Source organism: Drosophila busckii, chromosome 3R (genome assembly GCF_011750605.1).
Source record: "Drosophila busckii strain San Diego stock center, stock number 13000-0081.31 chromosome 3R, ASM1175060v1, whole genome shotgun sequence".
NCBI classification, from domain to species: domain Eukaryota; kingdom Metazoa; phylum Arthropoda; class Insecta; order Diptera; family Drosophilidae; genus Drosophila; species Drosophila busckii.
In genome coordinates, this window is record NC_046607.1 from 21,757,833 (window position 1) to 21,778,541 (window position 20,709).

Consider the following 20,709-nt stretch of genomic DNA (forward strand, 5'->3'; position numbering starts at 1 on the left):
TTAAATAGCTAAAAATATATCGTTTGGCGCCTTCGAAAGCGAGGCGATATATTGTTTATTGTGGTGGACAGCAATATGTGTCCGTGGTGGCTGGTCGATAAAGCGGGATTTATTGTTTGCGGCAGCATTTGTACAAAGTGTCACACACAAAATCTGTTTTTATTTTTATAAACAATTTAATTGTATTTATACGTTTCAACTGCAAAATGCCACGTGCAGTAAAGTCAAAAGCTGCGCCGGCTAGAAAGCCCAAGGGCAAGCTGTATGCCATGCCAGAGAAGCTAAAGGAGGGCACTGTACTAACGGATCTAGCCAAAGGGCAATGGCGTATTGGTCCCTCCATAGGCATAGGAGGCTTTGGTGAAATCTATGCAGCCTGTCGCAATGGCGAAAAAAACTATGATGCTGTGATTAAATGCGTAGGTAGCTGCCTAACTCGAAATGTTTATTTTAATGACAGCATTTTGTTTAACAGGAGCCGCATGTAAATGGCCCACTTTTTGTCGAGATGCATTTCTATCTGCGAAATGCGAAATTAGAGGATATTAACCAGTACAAGCACCAGCGCGGCATCAAAACACTGGGAATGCCTCATATGCTGGCCCATGGCTCTGTTGACATAAATGAGCAGAAGCATAGGTTTGTAGTTATGCCGCGTTATGGCAGCGATATATCCAAATTCGTTGAACAGAATGGCAAGCGTTTACCCGAAGCCACTGCCTATCGACTGGCCATACAAATGCTGGATGCATATGAATTTATTCATAACAAGGGCTACGTTCATGCGGATCTCAAGGCAGCCAACATCTTGCTCGGTTTGGGGAAAGGCGGCGGCGCGCAGGCGTACTTGGTGGATTTTGGTTTGGCTTCACATTATATTACAGGCGTCTTTAAACCTGATCCGAAGAAAATGCACAATGGCACCATTGAGTACACATCGCGTGATGCACATCAGGGCGTGGCAACACGGCGTGCAGATTTGGAAATCTTGGGCTATAATCTTATCGAATGGTTAGGCGTGGAGTTGCCTTGGGTTAAGGACAAGCTGCTTACAGTGCCGGCCAAGGTGCAAAAAGCTAAGGAAGCGTTTATGACGGATGTAAGCGCTGCATTAAAACCACTTTTTCCCAAGGGCGTACCAGCAGCCATAGCTGATTTTATAAAGTATGTTGCCAAGCTGGCACATAATGAAGCTCCAGATTACGACAAATGTCGCTGTTACTTTCTCAATGCGCTTAAGCAAATGAAAGTGGCGAACAGCGGTGATTTGGACTTCAAGCTCAAGGCTACCAGCAACAACAATAATAACAGTTCACCTGCCAAGAAAGCAACTCCGCGTGGCAGGGCCAAAACTAATAAACTGTTGAAAGCTGATTCATCAGCGGATGATATCATTATGTCTAGCGAAGACGAGAAGGAGGATGAAGCATTTAAACCAAGCAGAAAGTTATCTGCACGAGCAGTTGCTCAAAGTAGAATTTCACCACGCCTAAATGGTGCGAAAGCTGTTGCTTCGCCCAAAAAACGTGTTGCCCCTGCAACGCCAACGCCAAAGGCAGCAAGTCCCAACAAACGAGCAAGGCTGGAGCCTGATTTAACACCCAAGACACATGGCAGCAGTGCTAAATTGAATAGTCCAGCGCTGTCGCTACGTGCTGCCAGGTCCGGCAAGACCACCATCAATAACGATCTCACTCCACAAGCGCGTCCCCACAAAACCTACGAATTTAATGTTGAACTGGATGTTAGCTTGGATGCAAATGTTATTGTAAATGTCAGGCGCAAGAAGAAAGGTTCAAGCGATAATAAAAATGGCACACCAAGCAACAAAACAACATCAGCAAGTAGCGTTAGAACACCCAATGCTGAAACGCCAACCAGGAACGTTAATGTGCGCAAAGTGGCTAGTGGAAAGTCTGGTAGCTCGCCAGGCTCAGGATCAACGCGTAGTCCTCGAACACCTGCTGTTACCGTGCGCAAGTACAGGCATTAATTTTCTAATTTACTACACACATACATTCGTACATATACCTTTGTTAGTTTACAACACTCATTAAAAAAATAATAAATTATACATTGATGTTTTTTTTTTGATATAAAAATGTGTGTATTGAAAGTTGTTTATGTATAATAGAGTAAGTTGCAGTTTTATTTGGAGCGACGTTTGCTGCCACTGCTGCTTTCATGATGTTTCGAGCTGCTTTTGCTGCTACTCGACTTGGCATGGGAGCTGCGTCTTGAGGAACTGCTGCTGTGCTTCTCGTGTGCACTAACGGCGCTTGGCGGTGCCACAGATTTGCTGGCGCGCTCCTCTTTGTGTGCCTTGCTTGATGCTGAGGATGACTTGTGTCCATGCTTGCTGCTGCTGCTCACGCTTGTCGAACTGGCGGGCTCGGGTTTGTAAAATGGCGAAGAGGAATTGGAGGATGTAGATGAACGTGAAGAGGGCACCGGGACTGCCGCTTTGGTCTTGGTGGCCGGCGGCACAGGCACTGGTTCGTCGGGTATGATAACAGTGGGCAGGGGAACAGTGGCACGACTCGTGGAAGGCTTGCTGCAACAGGCATCGCATTGCCAGATTTGTGATTGTTGCTCATCGGCAGCTTCCTCGTTGGATATAGGCGGCTTGTGGCACTCTTGATGATACAATGCGCCGCATTTGGAGCATTCAATCAGTCGATTGTTGGCTGTAATTACCATGCCGCCACAAACACAGCAATTCAAGTCGCCAAAGTCTCCAGTGTCCGTATTAAGCACAGTGCTCATGGTAAGCGCAGCGCCGCTGCCGTCATCCGAGTCGGCAATGGTGTCTGGCGAATCGGAAGGCACTTTCTCTGGTGAGTTGGTCAGATTGATAATCTCATCGCTGGCCAGCGTTTGTGCAGGCTGCGGTTGCGGTGTAGCGCGTCCTGGAAAGTTGGACTCATCATCCAGCATGCGCTGTGTCATGTTCTTTGACAAAATCTTTTCCGGCCCATAGCGCACCTTTAGCATTTCATCCAGCAACAGGCGTAGCTCAGCCGCAGAGCTCGGATTGCTGGAATGCAATAGTTTCACTGATTTCTTCAATATTGGATCCACTTCTTGGGTAGCAGCAGCTACCGCAACAATATTAGCAGCCATTTGCATAAATAAATACAATATACAATATTTCAAAATGCAAACAAGACGCAACTATCGCACATCGCTAACTAAAACAGCTGATCGGAGCAGGGCTGCATAACAAAAATATACAGTGCTTCTTCTTCTTAAAAGCTGTTGCTGTATTTAGCATTTTGCCCACTCAGCGCAGCGATATCGTGTAAAATTGATTTAAAAACATATTTTCAAAGTACAGTAAAGGTCTCACGAGTGTGAATAACGTAAAGTTGGTTTCTTGCATTACAATGAGTCAGCGCTTGCGGTGTTTGAGTGTTTAATCGTTAGCTGCGTTAAGATAAGAGCGCATGTCTTTTGAAAAATCGAAACGGGCAAAGAGACTTGGCCGGGTCCAAATAAACAATAAACATTAGGCAAAACCAGTCAACGAGCACAGGTGATAAGCGCAAAGCGAATTTTGCAGTCAATGCGCAAAAGTGTTAATCATCGTTAGCTATTAACTGCTAATAAAACAAACAAATAAAGTTATTATATGCATACGGACGCAAAAATGCGAAATTCAAGTAAATGGAGTATTTGTGGCGCCACAACGTCAGCTATATGTCTCATTTTGCTGTTGCTTGTGTGCAATGTGCAGGCTGGAGATGACGCAAATCAGCTGGTGAGTGCAGAAAGTGGTTGCCGCACGAAAAGAAAAATTGGCGGTGGGAGTGGGAGCTGGGGCAGTGGGTTATTATTATTGTTATTGTTTGTAAGCGCTAACAGCGTTTGGCTAACAGCCCTGCGTACTGCGCACTTGTTGCCATTTTAAAAGCTGTTATAAGATAATGGCCAAAAATATAATTTCTTTTGTATATGTATACAACTCTTTGTTGTTTGGCTTCCCGCTTGTTAATGTCTAACAGTGCGCTTAACAGCGCACTTGCCGTTACTTTTTCAAATATGCATGTTTTGCTTACTGATTACAGCGACTGACGTCACAGAATTGTGCGCTAACAGAGCCAGTGTATGGCAATAAGTTTGATTTTGCTGGACTACGCTCGGACTTGGCGCATGTCCTTCATGGGATTTACGAGGATGTGTTTGAATTCAACGTGTGCGGCAACTTAAGCCACACCTGCCATGGCCAGAGCAATGTAGCCGCTTGCCTCAAGCGCAATGGCAAGGAATTTGTATTAGGTAAGCGTTGCTGGGACTTAATGAACTTAATTAAACACTTTTTATGCTTTAGGTCGCCAAGAAGAACTGGTATACGATAATGGGCAAATGTACTTTCATTATACAAACGGCGAAACTTGTGAAAATGGCACCAACAAGGATCAAAAATTTGAGCTAATTGTAAAACTTTCCTGTGACTATACCTTGGATGAGAAGCCAATGCGTGTTATAGCTTACAGCGTAAGCAGATTTATAATAATTATAAACTGTAAACTAATTAGCATTGTTGCTTGCAGTCAGACATTTGTGTATTTTACATTGAGTATGAAACGCAATTGGCCTGTTTGCCCATACCGCCCAAGCTGGAGTCCAATAGCTGCAGCGTGCGCTTTTCGGATGCAGGCGACACTTTTGATTTAATGCCACTCAGCGATGATAACCATATAGTTCCCGATCGTGCAGGCAGCAATTTCATTATAAACATCTGCAAGCCAGTGCTCTATGGTAAAAATGCCATGTGCCCACCTGGCAGCAGCATTTGCCGTCGATTGCAGAATCAAAACGATATAAAGCAGCGGTAGGCATAACAATATTGTAAAAATTACTTTTATTTTAACGAAATGCTTTGCTGTAGTTATCTAAATGTGGGCAATGTGCAGACCAAACCTGTATTTGAGGATGGCAAGCTTTTAATGCGTCACGAGTCCTCGACGCCTTGTGAGCACAATGCGAGCGTCAACTATACAAGTGTTATTAACTTTTACTGCGACAAGTATGTGACGGTAAGTCAGCAATTATAGCTTAGCTTACAAATTGCTAATTGGCGTTTAATATTTTAGAATACACATCCTTCGTACATGGGTCTGGACTCTACTGGCTGCACCTATCAGTTTAATCTATTCACACCGCTGGCCTGCCAGAATATAAAACCTTGCACTGCAATTGTGACTGGCGAAGAGCAGTAAGTGCCCTGCTGTATATATAGAATAATAGCTATAGCATAAACTGCATTTGTTATGTTACAGTCTGGATCTGAGTCCACTTAGCAGCCTTGCGCCCCGCAAATTGACCAAGGGTGGTAAAAATTATACGTTGGCTGTATGTGCTGGAGCTGGTGCGCCCTGCCTGACGAATGGCGGTAAGTCATTTTCTCATTTGTACACTGAAATATAAATGAAGATTTTAAGTGCAGTCAGTTGTAGTCGTCAGGCAGGCAGGCGAAGCCTTCGTTGCCTGCGCCGCTGCGTAATTAAAATTTTATATACAAACCACTCAAGTGTGCGAAAAAGCTGCTGGTGTTAAAGTATAAAGGATAAACAAAAGTTACTTTAAACTTAAAGCAAGGCCAGTCATTTTTTAATTACAACGCTGCTGCTGGGCCATGTTTATTATTTGCGCATGTTAAACGCTCATGATTTATATTTTGCGTTGTGGTCATCATCAACAAATTTACATAGTAATGCGGGCAAATATGTTCAAATATATATATAACCCTCATGATGAGAGTAACGCTCAAACAGCGGCACAGCTGAAAGCCAGCGCTATATAAATATATGCTGCAAATTGAAATTGAAAATAGTTTTGATTGCACGCACAACGAAGTTGGGTTACTCTAAACATTTAGAAAATAGTTAATAATACTACATAGCTCATAAGCTATGAATCTGCAGCACCTTGCGCTTATGTTGTTAACTGGGCTTTGTTTGCAGCTCATACCAAAGGCAGTTAAAATTCTACGAACTTCTTTGTCTCAGTGTATGCCTGTTGGCATAGCAAACGTGCCTGCATATGTATGCATATTACAAAGCAACACACACACACACACACATGCATATGTGGGACAGTCATGTGGCTGCAGTTTTATTTGACTGCAGACGCATATCCGTTTGGCGCGCATCCTTTTTAGCCTGGTTGACTGCTCGCGGCGCATGATAAAAGTGACATAGAAAAGAGCGTCGAGCAGAGGGGGTTGGGGCGGGGTAGGTAGAAATCATGACCACCGCTGTGCCTAAACAAATAAATAAGCTCACTTGCTTTTGGCAACTGGCATTGCTATATACACGCAACAGCAGACAACAGGCAAAAGCATTTGCCGCTGGGGCATAAACTAGAGTTAGGTGTGCGGGGCAGGGCTGGGGCCTGGTAGTACACAAAAATTTCATTTGTTAAGCAAATAGCAGACACGGGACACGCCGTGAACAACGCATGCATTTGTGAGGATGCAAGTTGCGCCTATGCGAGGAGTCGCCACAGCGTCTGCCTGCCACTGACAGGCGCCATATTGGTGACTGTTGCCAACGACAACTGCAACGCACATACGTGAGCTGCATGTTTATTATTTACTTAAAGTTTTTGCGAGCCGTTGCTTATCAAAATTATTTATGGCATTTTATTGCTCATCTCTTGTGCAGGGTAAACTGTTGGGCAGGCTTGAAAAATCTACGCAAAGCAATTTAAAAATTCCATACACAGCATCCGCTTGTTGTAACTTCTATTGCTGCTGCTGCTGCTGCATTGTTTTTTGTTGTTTTGTTGTCTGCTCCACACGCAGAGTTTGCTTTTATTGAATTCCACATTTGCCAAGCTCTGACTGTAAGTTATGGCTGCTCATAAAATGTTGTTAATTGCATAGGCAGCCGCACAGTTGCAGTTGAATTCGCATAGAGAAAACAAAGCGCGTTTATTTTAGTCATTTTCTAATGCATCATTTGCTTTAATATATAACTGATGGCTGTCAATTCTAATGCCAATTGCAGACAATTTGCACATGATTTGCTCGATAGAAACGATTTGTGCTGGCCAACGTTGCGTATGCGTAACAATATATATGTGTGTGTGTTATAAATTTTGTGCAAATTACCTTTGCCTGCAGCAGTAAAGCAGCAGTTCAAAGCTAGTATAAAATAATATGCCAGCTGGACAATGGCAATGGAATAACAACAATTTAAACCCTTTTTTCTCAGCTGTGTGTGTGTGTGTGTTTATTTGCCAAAGGCATTTGCTACGTTGTTTCAATGTTTATAATTTTCAATTTCTGCTTTTGCACAATTTTGTATTTTAGCTCGTTTTTTTTGTATATGCGCAAGCGAGATTGCTGTTGTGGCAAATTCAATTTAGTGCCACGCCCCTTGCGCCTGACACTTGCCGGCAGCTGTTGTTGGCCAGCCAAGCAGCAGCAGCAGCAGCTACTAAATCGTTTAGATTTGTTTTTTTTTCCTTGCTGGTTAGCCTGGCCAGCTTGTAGTCCGTTTTCTTGGCGCTTTCTTGACTGTTTTTCTATTGAAATTCAATTTGTTAGAGTTACGTTACGTTATTTTTTTTGCTTGCACGCTGTCAATTTTTATGCTTGTAACACAAATAACATATCCATGTATATATATAAGCTATCAACACTACAGTCCTTGGCCCTTGTTATAGTTAACCCTTTTATGCAATTTAAACAATTTGCGCAATTTATTGTTTATTTTTTTTAGCCTTGTCTTGTGGTCAGGCACACACACACACATGCACACAGACACAACGAATTTAGATTGCATTGAAATTGAATTTGTGCTTGTTTTTGTGGCACACTCACTCACTCTCTGTACTTGCAACGGTGTGTGGCAACAGATCAATCTCGTTGGCTAATCTCGGCACGGAAATGATTTTCACCCCACAGCCTTACAGCTGTGGTCTCTGTTCGGTTCAATTGCATGTTTCCGCCACACTCACACACGTATATACACACACACCTGCACACCTAGCTAGTCGCACAAGTATTGTCATGCAACAACTGAATTGTCATTTATCAATTTAGTTGGCAGTCGATTTCTTTTCGATACGAAAAAGCCACTTCAATAAAGCTTTGCTTTCCCACTGCTTCTTCTTCTACTCTCTGCTTCTTCTTTTTTTTTTTGGTATGTTTGTAAGCTGACTTTTGTTGCCATGTGGAGCGGCGTGTGTGTTTGCATGTGTGTGCGGCGTTTAATCAAAAAAAAAGTGAGTTTATGCATGCAGCCAGTCTGCTGTGGCATCTGCAATAAAGCACAAATGAAAAGGAGACACAGCTAAAGCAAAAAACAAGCAATAGTGTCAGTCAACTGTAGTTAGAAGTTGTGCTTGGAGCGAGTGAAATTACCATATTCTAGTCAAATTACAAACACACAATGCACTCGATGGCATTCAGTTTAATTCTAGATTAAACTTGTGCATATCGGGTGTAGCGCATATAAATAAAGTGATTTGTGTGACATAATTACAGTTGAGCCAAGCACACATACACACTCAATTAAGCAATAATTATGATTTATTATAGAAGCGATCAACTGACATGTTGCAGGTTCAACTGACACATGCCAAATGAATTGATGCGCATTGCTCATTTGTTCAAAGTGCAAAGTGCCTTTGATCTAAGTAGTTCAGCTGAACGCAAGAGCAAGAGAGAGCGCGCGCTAAGCTGTTGAGCGTAGGCGGCTTGCCTTGTGTTCAGCCTGCGCAATTGTGAGAGTTACAGTTATGTGAGACAAATTTGCTGTAGAGCGTAAGCGGCTTGAGTTAAAGTAGCCTGCGCAACTGAGAGAATTACAGTGGTGAGAGACAAATTTGCTGTTGAGCTGTTGAGCGTATGCGGCTTGGCTTGAGTTAAGGTAGCCTGCGCAATTGTGAGAGTTACAAATTTGCTGTTGAGCTGCTGAGTTAAGTTGGCCTGCGCTACTGTGAGAGTTACAGTTATTTGAGACAATTTTGCTTTGTGTAGTGCTGCACTCAGCAGTTTTCATTTGCGTTTGCGTGTCTACGTGACGAACGGTGTGTAACAAGTTTTTATTTAATATGCGTGTCAGGTTGTGTTTAAGTTTGCATAATATAAACTCTAATTAATATACATATGTATTAATATATGCGTGGAGTGTGCATATTTTATTTACAAAAATTAGTAATGTGCTCTTGTGATTTAAGAAAAGTTAGAGAATGTATTAATTTACATACATACATATGCATTATGCTAAAAGCTAAGCTTAACGCATACAGTTAACAATTAATTAGTGCAATGCAGTTAAGTGTACTAAACAATAATTATGAATTGCATATGATATTCATTGATATTCAATTTGTAGGCATGTGTGAAGCAGCAGCAACGTATGTGTGTGTGTGCAATATTTAGGCAAGAAACTTGCCGACTTGATACAGTTACTTTTTCGCTTTATCAGCAATTTAGTCAGTCGGCATACGAAAGGCAGCAAAGCAAATGAGTGAAGTTGGCGTGAGCTACAGTGAGAGAGTTACAGTTACGAGAACAAAAATTGAGCGACTTTGCTTTCGTTTGCGTAGCCACGAAATTTGCATTTTTACACAAATTGAGTGGTATTAATTTAAATTTACAACGTGCATAACTTATTTGTGCAAATTTAAAGGTTAAATAAAATTATTGTGACTTATATTAATTGCTAAACTCTTTTGTATATTTGCAGGTGCCTGCTATGAGGAGAATGGACAGTCAATTAATTTGGGCGACTTTAATACGCATTTGCGTTTCAATCAAAGCGGCGCGCCTTATTTGTTGTACGAGAACGGCGCCAAGTGCAATGGCAACAGACTGTGGTCAACTAAAATTGAATTTGTTTGCGCCAACAACCACACCAAGGACATTACGGCCGACAATGCGGTGCATGTAATCGAGGATGCCAACTGCCAGCTCATAATACAATATCAGACCAAGTACGCTTGCCAGCAGCAGATCGATTGCCGGCAAAAGGTTTACAATGAGGATTCCATAGAGGAGCTGTTCGATTTGACGCCGTTGATTAATGCCAAAGACAATTACGAGGCACGAGTGGAGCTGCCGGCTGAGCAGCTGAAAGAGCTGCCCAAAGCGACAAAGGTATAGAGAGAGAGAGAGAGACCAGAGCACTAGAATCCACTAATTTGCCAGGCGCTTTTGTAATGCTGCTTTGTTCTCTCTTTTGTTGCAGTTCTTTTTGAATGTGTGTCGTCCATTAGTGCCGAAATACCAATTAGGCTGTGCTGGCGGCTCAAGTGCTTGCATGGCCAAAATGTCGGCGAACGGAGCGCCCGAGGAGGAGCATGTAAGTACCTTGGCAAAAGCGGCTTAAGCGCTTAAGCTCGGAGTGTGTGTGTGTGTGTGTGTGTGTGTGTGTGTGTGATTTTGCACGTAATTGGCGTCAATTTGGTGCTCGCAACTGAACTCTCCAAGCCACATGTGTATATACAAATGTGTGTCTCTGCTTTTATTATGGCTACGTCAAGTCATTTGGGCAAATGCTCCAAAAATTGTGGCGCCAATTCATGCATTAAATATGCAGCAAATTCAATTGCTAAGCTCACAACTTGAACTGAACTGGCGTCTGGCTGACCAGTGGATTGGGTTACTTCATTAAGCCTCAAACACAGGCCGAGTAGAGCTCCCAAGCTGTCTGCTGCTGCTGCTGCTGCTGACAGCTGGCAGAGCTGGCAGAGCCTGCATAGAGTTTAGTGTCTAATGCCAGACAGACAGACAGACAGACAGACGAGACTCTCTGGCTGGACGCTTAAATGCTTAAGCACACAAAAGTAGCTACTGAAATGAGATTTGCGCTTCATGTGCAACCAAATGTTGAAAGAACATTAAACTGCTGCTGCTGCTGCTAAACGACAATGATAATTGCAAATTATTCAATTCGTACGCTCTCGCTTTAAGAGTTGCTTGTGCCACTCTGGGGCTGGGGCTGGGGCAATCATTGCCTGCAACAATGAATAACTGTCATATGCCTGCGGCTTAGCCTGCCAAGGATTGGGGGCTTGGCTGGGCATGCAAAACTTTTATCACATGCACAACAAATTTCCCGAAGCGCTAAAGCTGTTTGAAAAAATAAACACGTACGCGTTGGAAAATTACAGCGAACACAATATATATTTTGGTTGGTCTGGCGGGCTCGTAAGGCGAGGCCAGTGAACGTAATAAAATATAACACATAGCGTAACGTAAGCGCCAACGTAACGTATGCCGCGTCTGCGCTGCGTAGTGGGGACAGGAAGGAAATGCCAAAATGCGGCTACATATGAATAAATGTATGTGTGTGCGTGTGTGTGTGTGTGTGTAAAAGCAGCTTTTAGCGGCCAACAGTCATGAGTGTGTGGCTTGCTACCCCCAAAAAAAAAAAATTCAATGCATGCAACGTGCCCCCGCCTCGAGCAACGTGCGCTCTGCACAACATTTCCTGCTGCCATTGGATATATAAGGGATTGGGGATGGGGTAGGGGGGATTGAGTGCCGTCGGCTTTTGTTTGCATGCCACTGGCAGTGGCCTAGAAATAACATCGCCTCTGCAAGCAATACTATATATATTTTTCTAAAAATTTATATTGCTTTATTTGTTAAACACACATAGAAAGAGAGAGAGAGAGAGAGCAAGCGAAGAAGAAGAGTCTGTGGAGTCTGTAGCTGCTGCTGTTGACATTTGTGCCACGTTTTGCATTTTGAAAATGCTTCGTTTTCAGCGCATTTCGTGTGCGGAAACGGAAATGTGCTTTGCTAGCTGCTGCTGCTGCCGCCGCCTGACGCGCACTTGAACCAGCCTCCAGCTCCAGTCATTGACAGTTGTCGCATGTCACTTTAGCTGCTGCAACTCCGACTGCTGCTGATTTGCACATATTTTAATGTCTGAATGCTAAGCGTTAGCTATCTCTTAGCCATATCCTTGTCGCTGCTGAGCCATGACTTGTGTCAGCAGCAGCAGCTCCTCCTATCGGCAATCGCATTGCGGCAGCTCTCATTGTCAACAAATTTGACTGCATGCCACACACGCAACCTCGAGAGCAGACATTCCAACTGTTAATTTAAACTGCACGTTTATTATGTTTATTACACAATTGAGAGCTGAGAGTGTGTGAGGCAGACTAAGCGACTAGCTGCTTGGCCTTTGTGTCGCCACAGGACATTTCTACACTTGTCCAATTGTCCAGTTCTCATGCTTTGTCTGCTTTGGGGAACTTCCAACTTACAAGAAACGCTGAACTTGCAGAAATCTTTATTGCTTTTCAACTTAAGCTTACGCTTCTTTTTGTTTCTCTGCTAGCAATGAGCGTTTCGTGCTACACTGCAAGAAATAGTTTTGATATATTCAATGCAATTTTATACAATATTTATAGTTTTGCCGCTGTGCAGTCTACAGCTGCTACTTACTTTATTTTGTTGCTTGACTTAATGCTCTGCAACTTGTTACTGTTTTCACGTATCGAGTGCTGCTGGCTGAGACTTTTCAATTAGTAGAAGCTGCAACTGTCATTTGGCTTAAGACAAGCAGCTGGCATTTCCTGTTGCTCAGCACAGTTTGTTGCTTTTGCTTTAACAAACAATTAAGTTACTTTTTTCGTTTGCTTTTGCTTTCAAAAAACTTTGTTAACAAACAAATATATTTATATATAAACAGTGAGAGAGAGAGAGAGAGAGAGTGAACTCTTGCGCTCGCTTGCACAAATGCGATAAGAAAGTTTTTCAATAAATTTTGGTAGCCAAGTTACTCAAAACTTGCCACATGCCCAACTCTCTTGTACGCCCAGAGCTTAAACTAGAGTCGATAAGCTGGCGCCACCCGCACTACTTATGTCCAATGCTAATGAGACACTCGTCTGTCCTGTCCGGTTCGGTTTGGTACGGTTTGGTCCTTTGGCTAACTGTAACTCGAGCTGCTGCTTGTTTGCTGACGCCGCATTAGATTCAGATTTTGAGTTTTCAATGGATTTCCAATGCCACCACCACCACCACAACTAGCTCCTCCTTTATCTCTTTCGTTCCTTCGCTCACGCTTTGGCGCAACGTAAACGTAACGAAACGTAACGGTTAGCAATAAATAATAGAGCAAACTGCTAAAACCTTGCCCTGAGCTGCATACGAAATGAGATTTCGGGTTTGGCCTTTGGCTCCTCGTCCGCCGGCGGATTGCCAGTGGCTAATACGTTTAAGATGAGACGACAACATGTGCAACGGTTTTGCTTTTGGCTCGCGCCAATCGCTGTCGCTGACCCGTCGCATAAATCTTCAGCACCCACTCCCAGCTCGAGCTTCATTGCACTCGAGACCGAACAGCAACTGCTGCTGCTGCTGCTACTTTGGACATTAAGCGCACGTCGCCAAATTGAATGCCCAACTAGCTGCTGCTCTCTGCTGTCTGCCACTTGCCTCTTGCCACTTGATGTCTGACTGGGCTGACAGTGTTTAAGCTTCCGAAGCAGCAGCAGTTGGCATTGCCTGTTGCAATTGTAGCGTCATTGAACAGGCGACAAAAAAGTCGATTATTAAGCAATTTGGGCGCAGCTGATACCGAGCACTAAGGCACAGCTTTCTGGGGCATTTGTTGCTTCGTTGTTGATTCCAAGTTGGGGATTAGCTAAATCTGTTTTCATTGTTTTCTCGAATTTCAGCGCTAGCAGAATCTGTTTTCATTGTTTCTGCTTTTTTATCTCTACAAGAATCTCCTTTCATTGTTTCTGCTTTTTTATCGCTAGTAAAATCTGTTTTTAATACTTTCTTCGATTTCATCACAAGAAAAATCTTTTTTCATTTGTTTTGCGATTTCATCGCTAGAAGAATCTCTTTTTATTCTATGTATTAATTTCATCGCTATAAGAATCTGTTGTCATTGTTTCTGCTTTATCATTTGTTTTAAATACATTATTCGATTTCATCTGTTTTTAATCTTTAGAATCTCATTTCATTGTCTCTTTAATTTCATCGTTAGCAGCATTTGTTTTTACTGTATCTTCGATATCGTCGCTATTTTCTTTTCATCGCTAGAAGAATCAAACTTCAATTTCATCACTTTAGTTACGATAGTTTTGGCGATAGTTGCAGCACTTGCATTGCTTGTCTGCTGACCTTTAAAGTCATCGATGTGCAGCCATTAAATTGTCGCCTTGGCTGCGTGCACACTGTGGTGGGCGGATTAAGGCTAAAGGGGCGGCTGACTGGGCTGGGCTGGGTTGGGGGTATGCAGTGTGTGCATTTGTCGATTTGTTCATACGTTTGCTTGGCGCTTATCGCTTCATCGTTGCATGAGCGTGAGGCCACTCAAAAGGACGCATTTACTGTCCGCTTTGCACCAGCAGCGGCAGCAGCAGCAGCAGCAACAAACACAAATACAATCAGTGAAGTGAAGTGCGACATACGTGCTGCGTGGCTTTTGATAGAGATTTCAAGTATTTGTGGCAATCTCGGTCATAAAGTTGGACATGTGTTTTGGTTGCGCTGGACAACCGACGAATGATTGACATGCCTTTGATAGTTATCGCTCTTTCTCTTTGCAGAGTCTTGGCTTTCCCATGATATCGCTGTCGGTATTTAATCGCACAGATGCGGAGCTGCTGTATCCCAAAGGTGATCCCTGTCCAAGCGACAAGAGTCTGAAGTTAACCTCGAGTATTCACTTCAAATGCAATATGCGTGCAGGTCGCGTAAGTAAAACAACTTTAATTTAAATCAATGCCTATGCTAATTATGTTTTATTTTAAGGGTCAACCTGTGCTGCATGAAATGGATAAATGCTACTATCGCTTCGATTGGGCTACGAGTCTTATATGTCCGCCACACGAGTGCATCTTCCATGAGGACAGCTGCGAGATTGAGCACGATGAGGCAGGCAAGCGTTTTAGCTTCAAGAATGCGCCATTTACTAACAATGGACAGTTGGAGGTGCGTCCGCTCATAACTTCAAGCCTGCCTTTTATACTTACTATATATTTATGCTGCAGATTGATTACAACAACAGCAAGCTGCTCGTAAACATATGTGGACCTTATCGCAAAGCTATTACCGACTATTCGCAGGATTTGGTCAACTTGTATTTCTCGCATAAGCTGCCTGGGTGTGGCAAGGATGGTGAGTTGAGTTGTAGCCTCGTAATTCGATTTCCATATCCTGCGTTCTTACGTTTTTTTCGAGTGTGTCGCTTGTCGGCATCCGTTTCCGCTTCCGCTGGGCGCTTCCGCTAGCGCAACACGCGCATTTCCTGTAGCTAAGCGCCATTTTGTTTGCCCATACGCTATGTTTTTGCTTTGATTTTTCGGTGTCTTTTGCCAAATGACAAAATCGCATTAGAATTGGCGCAGCGCCCAAGGCTCGTACTGAGTCCTTGCAACAATTGCAAGCTTGCAGCAGCACCTTGCACTTTTCTATTTAAAAAAATGTTAAGCGCGCATTCCATTTAAAATGCCTCTAACTGTGACTGCGACTGCGTCTGTTCTGCGCTTTTATCTCATCTCAGCGCACTTGAATTTCTGTTCTGTTTTACTTGTTGTTTTTATATTTGCGCGCTCGTCCTTTTGTGTCCCGCCTACAAAAAGCGCTAAGTACTTGATATTATCTCAGCCAACAAAAAAAAAAAACGACAGCAAGCTGTTAAAAAAACTTTTACCACTATCAAAATTTTATGCGCCGTTTTTTTTAACTCGCAGATAATGCGGCAGACAAAAAAAAATCTCAGTGCAACGTTCAGCGTTTGTCTAAATTTTTTATGCGCTGTTGTTTGGCTGCTGCATGGCAGTCATGAATATTTAAAAAGGACACACACACACACAAATACATAGACAGCAGTTTAGTTTAGTTCGGAGCGTGTTGAGTGCTTTGTGCTTGACAATGATGTTTATGGGCACTAAAAAAGTTTTATGAAATGCTTTTGATTATGACTAATGGCAATAAATTTAATTAGCAGCGGCACAACATAATGTTGAAACTATTGTTTAAACTAGAAAAGTTGTAGCCCTAATCTGACTGCGATCTCGCTTTGCGGTTGAGCCGCACAAATTCCCAAAACAATTGTGGGCAAACAAACAGTTTGAGGATGCGCATTTGTGGCTCAGAGATGCAGCATGTGTGGCTCATATTTGTTGTTCAGCTACAGCTGATGATTATTTTTGGCTTTTATGTGTTAACTTTTGAGGAAACATTTGATAAGGATTCCATTTGTAAAGTAGTTGGCTGCGCTCTCGTTGTGTGGCTTTGGTCAATTTAAATCAAACTTGGCCCTTTTTTATAAAAATATAAATGTCTAGTTAACAAACTTTTATGTTTTCATTGCTTTTTATTTGCAGGCATGATGAATGTGCAGCTGCGACTGATATGCAGCAATCAAACAGAGCCCTCCACGGTTATAACAGAGGTGAGTTTAACTGCTATGATTACTAGCAATTCATTTGTATTTAAGCATTAATTGCTTAAGTTGCAGTTTGTTTAAGTGTGGCATACAAAAAGTGTAGCATACTGCGCTGTTTAAATTATTTATTTGTGCTCTATTTATATTACAATTTATTTATATAGATTCATTAATTTATATATTTATAGCATTAATTGCTTAAGTTGCAGTTTGTAGCATACTTTGCTGCGCTGTTTAAACTATAAATATTATTAATGCTATAACTTTATATTATTACAATTTATTTAAGTGTATACATTCACTTATTTATTTATTTAAAGCATTAATTGCTTAAGTTGCAGTTTAAGTCCTGGCATACAAAAAGTGTAGCATACTTTGCTGCGCTTTTAAGCAAGTGCATTAAGTTTAATATACAAGCAACAACGCCTGGCCGCAAATGCAAAGTGGATTTATAACACACACACACACGCATACACACACACACATGCTTGCTGCTTGCTGCTGTTAAAGTTCTCAGTGTTATTTTCTTTGCGCGTTGTTGTCTGCGTTGTGCAAAAAAAAAAAAACATGCGCTTTGTCTTAGTATGCAGAAAAAAAGCATGCAACACACACACACATACACAGAGGGAGACGCGCCACAAAACTGGGCACAAAACAATGTGGCAGGTGTCCTTTGTTATGTTTACCACTTGGCAAATCCGCTTTGCCTGCCTGTGCCTCAGCAAAAATGTTGCTTCGCTTACGTTGCTGCTTTTTGCGCATTCTCTTGCTTTTTTTTCTTGTTTCTTTTGCTGCCTGTCAGTTGCCTTTTAACATAGTTGTAGTCGCAGCAGTCGCAGTCGCAGTCGTTGGCTTTTGTTTTGGGCTCAGCTCCTTTTGTTGTCTTTAGACAAACGCAGCTGAAAAATGCAGGTACAACATTTGTTGGGGCAAAAGGCTTTGTTTGGTTGGCTGTCGCCTTTGGCCTTTGGCTTGACCTGTAAGGCTTTGTTGCTCAAATATCAAATAATTGTCATAGTTAACAAAAGAGTTGAGGCTAGGGCGGGCTACATTAAAATGCGCTGGCACAAAAGTTTGTTGTATGCTTACAAAATCAATTTGGTAATTGATTCCACTCACACACACACACATTGAAGTTAACCGCATGCAGCTGCAAAATTGTCAATTTGCAACACGTTGTAATTAGTGGTTTGGCTGCGTTGCTGTAGCATCAACTTTATTAGCCTGTGTGCCTTTTCGGCCCAAAATGCAGCAATTAGTGCCTGAGGTTTAACAAACAAACGCACACACACACACACGCACACACACACATGCATACGTCGAACTCCATTACGCACAAATTGCTGTTGGAGTCGCCATAGCCGTCAGCAATTGAAAATATTTGTACATTTCCTAGGCAATTTTTTTCACTTGCGCTGTTTGTTTTGACTAAACAGCGAGTGTGTGCGTGTGTGTGTGTGTGAGCTTAGCTGCATTTAGTTGCACAGTTTGTGGCACAAACCAATTGACCCAAAATTTTGCAAACCAGTTGCACAAACAGCTGCAAGCTTCACGCTGCCGCCGCCACTAGAGCAAAGCAAGCTGTCAGGACAGCAGCAACTCCTAGGGCCATTGAACAACAGCTGCTCGATGTTTGCGCTGATTTGCCATTAATTGCATTAGACAAACTGCAGAGCAGAAGAGAGTGAAAGAGAGAGAGAGAGTGCTGCTGTATTAATTTCATTTTACATAATGTCATTTGTACGTGCATTTTATGCTCAATTTGCTATAAAATTGCTCGTTAGCTTAGCAAGAAAAACAAGCAACAAAACAAGTCATATGCAGCTGATTAGTTTTATAAATAAACAAAAACACACACACACACACACACATATATATATATATATATAGTTGTTGGCAAAATTAGCGATTCAATGAAATGGGATTTTAAATGGCTGCAAACTTTTTAATGCGTCTGCTGTCGTCTGTTGGTCGCTACACTCGGCATGCTCAACATGCTTTAGTTTTTGCTGGCGACATGCAACGCGACCCGCAACGGCGGCGGCAAACTTTTTGGGGAGCGAGTTTTTGCCACTTGCAGTTGCCAGTTGCCGGTTGCCAGGCTGTTGGCAGTTTAGCCCCCAATGCCAATGCTAGTTGCCAGTTGCCAGTTGCAGCCGCCGCAAAAGTTTTTAAATTATGCGCACATTTGCTGCTCCCGCTGCTGCTGCTGCTGCTGCTGTTTTCGTTGCTGCGCTTTACGCTTTTGTGTGTGTTGCTGCTGCAACACGGAAATGGTGTTTGCCCGAAAGTGTTACACGCCGCGTGCAGCTGGACGGACGTACAGCCAGCCAGCCAGACGTACGTCCGACGACCCCAAGAGTTGCTAACAAGTTGCCACCGAGTCAGCGATTGTTGCGCCACATAGCTTTTTATTTAGAATTTATGCATTTAACGGCATATCAATTTACTTATTTTTAATGAAAAAACTTGCTGATTACAACTAATGTGCGTTTTTTATTCCGCAGGGCACACAGTGCAGTTTGTTGCACGTTCAACGTACGCCTAGCATTTGCCAGTTTTTGGGACTCGACGCCGTCACAGCTGATGCCGTTACCACCACCAAGGCCACGCCCACCACTGCGTCCACACATTCTTCAGCGACGGGTAAGCCAAAAGCAGCAACCACAACTGCAGCAACAGCAACAACAACTGTGGGCGCAACTACAACCAAAGCGGCTCAAGCCGCCGCCGCCTCTCAAGTGGCAACTGCTAGCAGCCCAAACGCCTCCGTGGGCAGTAAGTGCAGCTAGCCCAGCTTACCTGCTGCTCAGCCCAGTTTAACGCTCTCTCTCTCTACTCTCTCATTATTTTTACAGCCATACTGGGCATCATTTTGTCCGTAACCTTTTGCGTCACTTGCGTGGGACTCTTTGCCTTTTCGCCAGCGCGACGCAATCGTGTGCGCCGCATTTTCAGACGCAGCTCCTCAGCGGTGCGCTATTCCAGAGTAAGCGCTTATAGCCATAATTGTCTATATAATTCACACTCTTTTTCTCTTCAGGTGCAGTCCAACGAGGAGGCCAATCTGCTGCTGGAGCCCAATGGCGAGTTCACCGAAAGTGATGATGATATGCTGCTTTAGATGCTACATAAGCTGCTCCCTTGCTGTGTGGCTGGCGTGAACTGATTACTATGATTACTACCCAAGAATTATAGCAAAATTATATTTAATGAATACAAAGACAATGGGGGGGCAACTACACCCAGTTTTAGAACGTTCAACACCAAAGACCGAAAATGTAACTGATTGTGAGCTAATAACTAATAATGTAAACATAATATTATTTTTAAACTACGTTAACGAAATATATAAAGCTTCAGTTTCAGTTGGTTCATATATATATACAAAACCCTATTGCAACGAACCAAATAATATATTTTATATACCCTATAATTCAATTGATATGTAAATGATATGCTTAACATTGTACTTATATATATATGTATATATCTACTGGCCGTAGTTATATCCAATGAATTGCAAATGACAATTATAATTTGTAACCAAGCTTGCTATGCGCGCGCTTGTCTGGAAATAACAATAATGTACTTAATTTTTGTTTTACGCTTACTTTGTACACATACAAATAGAGATATACTATACCCGTTGTAAAAAATGTCTTAAATAAAAGCAAAACTATATACAACCCAAACTAATTTTGATTTTTGGCGGGGTGGCGTTTTTTGCAGTTTTTGTTGCATACATACAGGGGCTGTATTTAAGGAGCTGAAAATTAGCTATAAATCGGGCGCATCCTTGCGCATTTGAAAATGATTACGCTCTCGAGATTCGCAGCAGCTTACTCTATCGATCTGCATTCAAGGATTATGGCGCTGTCTACATGAAATTTTTGCTTCCAGCTGGCCTGAAAAAATGTTTAAAAACACAAAATGCTCATTTACTCCGCAACCGCAAGGACTACAAGGATGTACTTTGGCCAACAGATAGTCATTTTGAAGCAGCATCGATTGGCACTAGTTTCGTCCTGATCCTGTGAAGGATACGCGAGATATAGCCTATTTTCTGTATACGAAAAATACGCATTTTCTCAGCTCCTGTAAGGACTTTCGTGCTTTGAGTGGAATATTCTGAAAGGTATCAATGAGCACTACTTGCACACCAAAGCACATCCTTGTAGTCCTTGTAGTTTCCGAGAAATAGCACATTTTGTGTTTTTTGGCCAAATTTTGCGACTGACCCCCCATGAATTTTTTTGCGCAATATTTTTGGTGCGATTTTGCATATGCTGGTATGCAGTTTGATAGATTTGATGCCCAGTAGCTCAAA

General features: G+C 42.6%; 3 protein-coding genes across 5 annotated transcripts; 2 read left to right on the forward strand and 1 right to left on the reverse strand.

Moving 5' to 3' along the window:
- Window positions 1-132: 132 nt before the first annotated feature.
- LOC108601991 (nucleosomal histone kinase 1) lies at window positions 133-2,045 on the forward strand. Its single transcript, XM_017989988.1, has 2 exons — window positions 133-419; window positions 476-2,045. The coding sequence occupies exons 1-2, from the start codon at window positions 207-209 to the stop codon at window positions 1,991-1,993; spliced, it is 1,731 nt and encodes a 576-aa protein (XP_017845477.1). The 5' UTR covers window positions 133-206; the 3' UTR covers window positions 1,994-2,045.
- A 65-nt stretch (window positions 2,046-2,110) lies between these two features.
- Window positions 2,111-3,147, reverse strand: LOC108602435 (integrator complex subunit 12). Its single transcript, XM_017990556.1, has one exon. It carries the CDS (start codon window positions 3,127-3,129, stop codon window positions 2,149-2,151), a length of 981 nt encoding a protein of 326 aa, XP_017846045.1. The 5' UTR covers window positions 3,130-3,147; the 3' UTR covers window positions 2,111-2,148.
- A 121-nt stretch (window positions 3,148-3,268) lies between these two features.
- On the forward strand, window positions 3,269-20,064 carry LOC108604486 (cation-independent mannose-6-phosphate receptor). Of its 3 annotated transcripts, none has more exons than XM_017993975.1 (16): window positions 3,269-3,760; window positions 4,068-4,278; window positions 4,331-4,497; window positions 4,554-4,834; window positions 4,892-5,039; window positions 5,097-5,218; window positions 5,283-5,395; window positions 9,705-10,114; window positions 10,206-10,319; window positions 14,536-14,682; window positions 14,741-14,920; window positions 14,980-15,106; window positions 16,318-16,385; window positions 18,887-19,157; window positions 19,238-19,368; window positions 19,423-20,064. In XM_017993975.1, exons 1-16 carry the CDS (start codon window positions 3,632-3,634, stop codon window positions 19,501-19,503), a joined length of 2,700 nt encoding a protein of 899 aa, XP_017849464.1. In that variant the 5' UTR covers window positions 3,269-3,631; the 3' UTR covers window positions 19,504-20,064. The 3 variants fall into 3 exon arrangements, with proteins under 3 accessions (XP_017849464.1, XP_017849465.1, XP_017849466.1); XM_017993976.1 differs by having other exon boundaries at window positions 18,887-19,025; XM_017993977.1 differs by lacking the exons at window positions 3,269-3,760; window positions 4,068-4,278; window positions 4,331-4,497; ... (2 more) ...; window positions 5,097-5,218; window positions 5,283-5,395 and adding an exon at window positions 9,469-9,506 and having other exon boundaries at window positions 19,423-19,782.
- The last annotated feature ends 645 nt before the right edge of the window (window positions 20,065-20,709 follow it).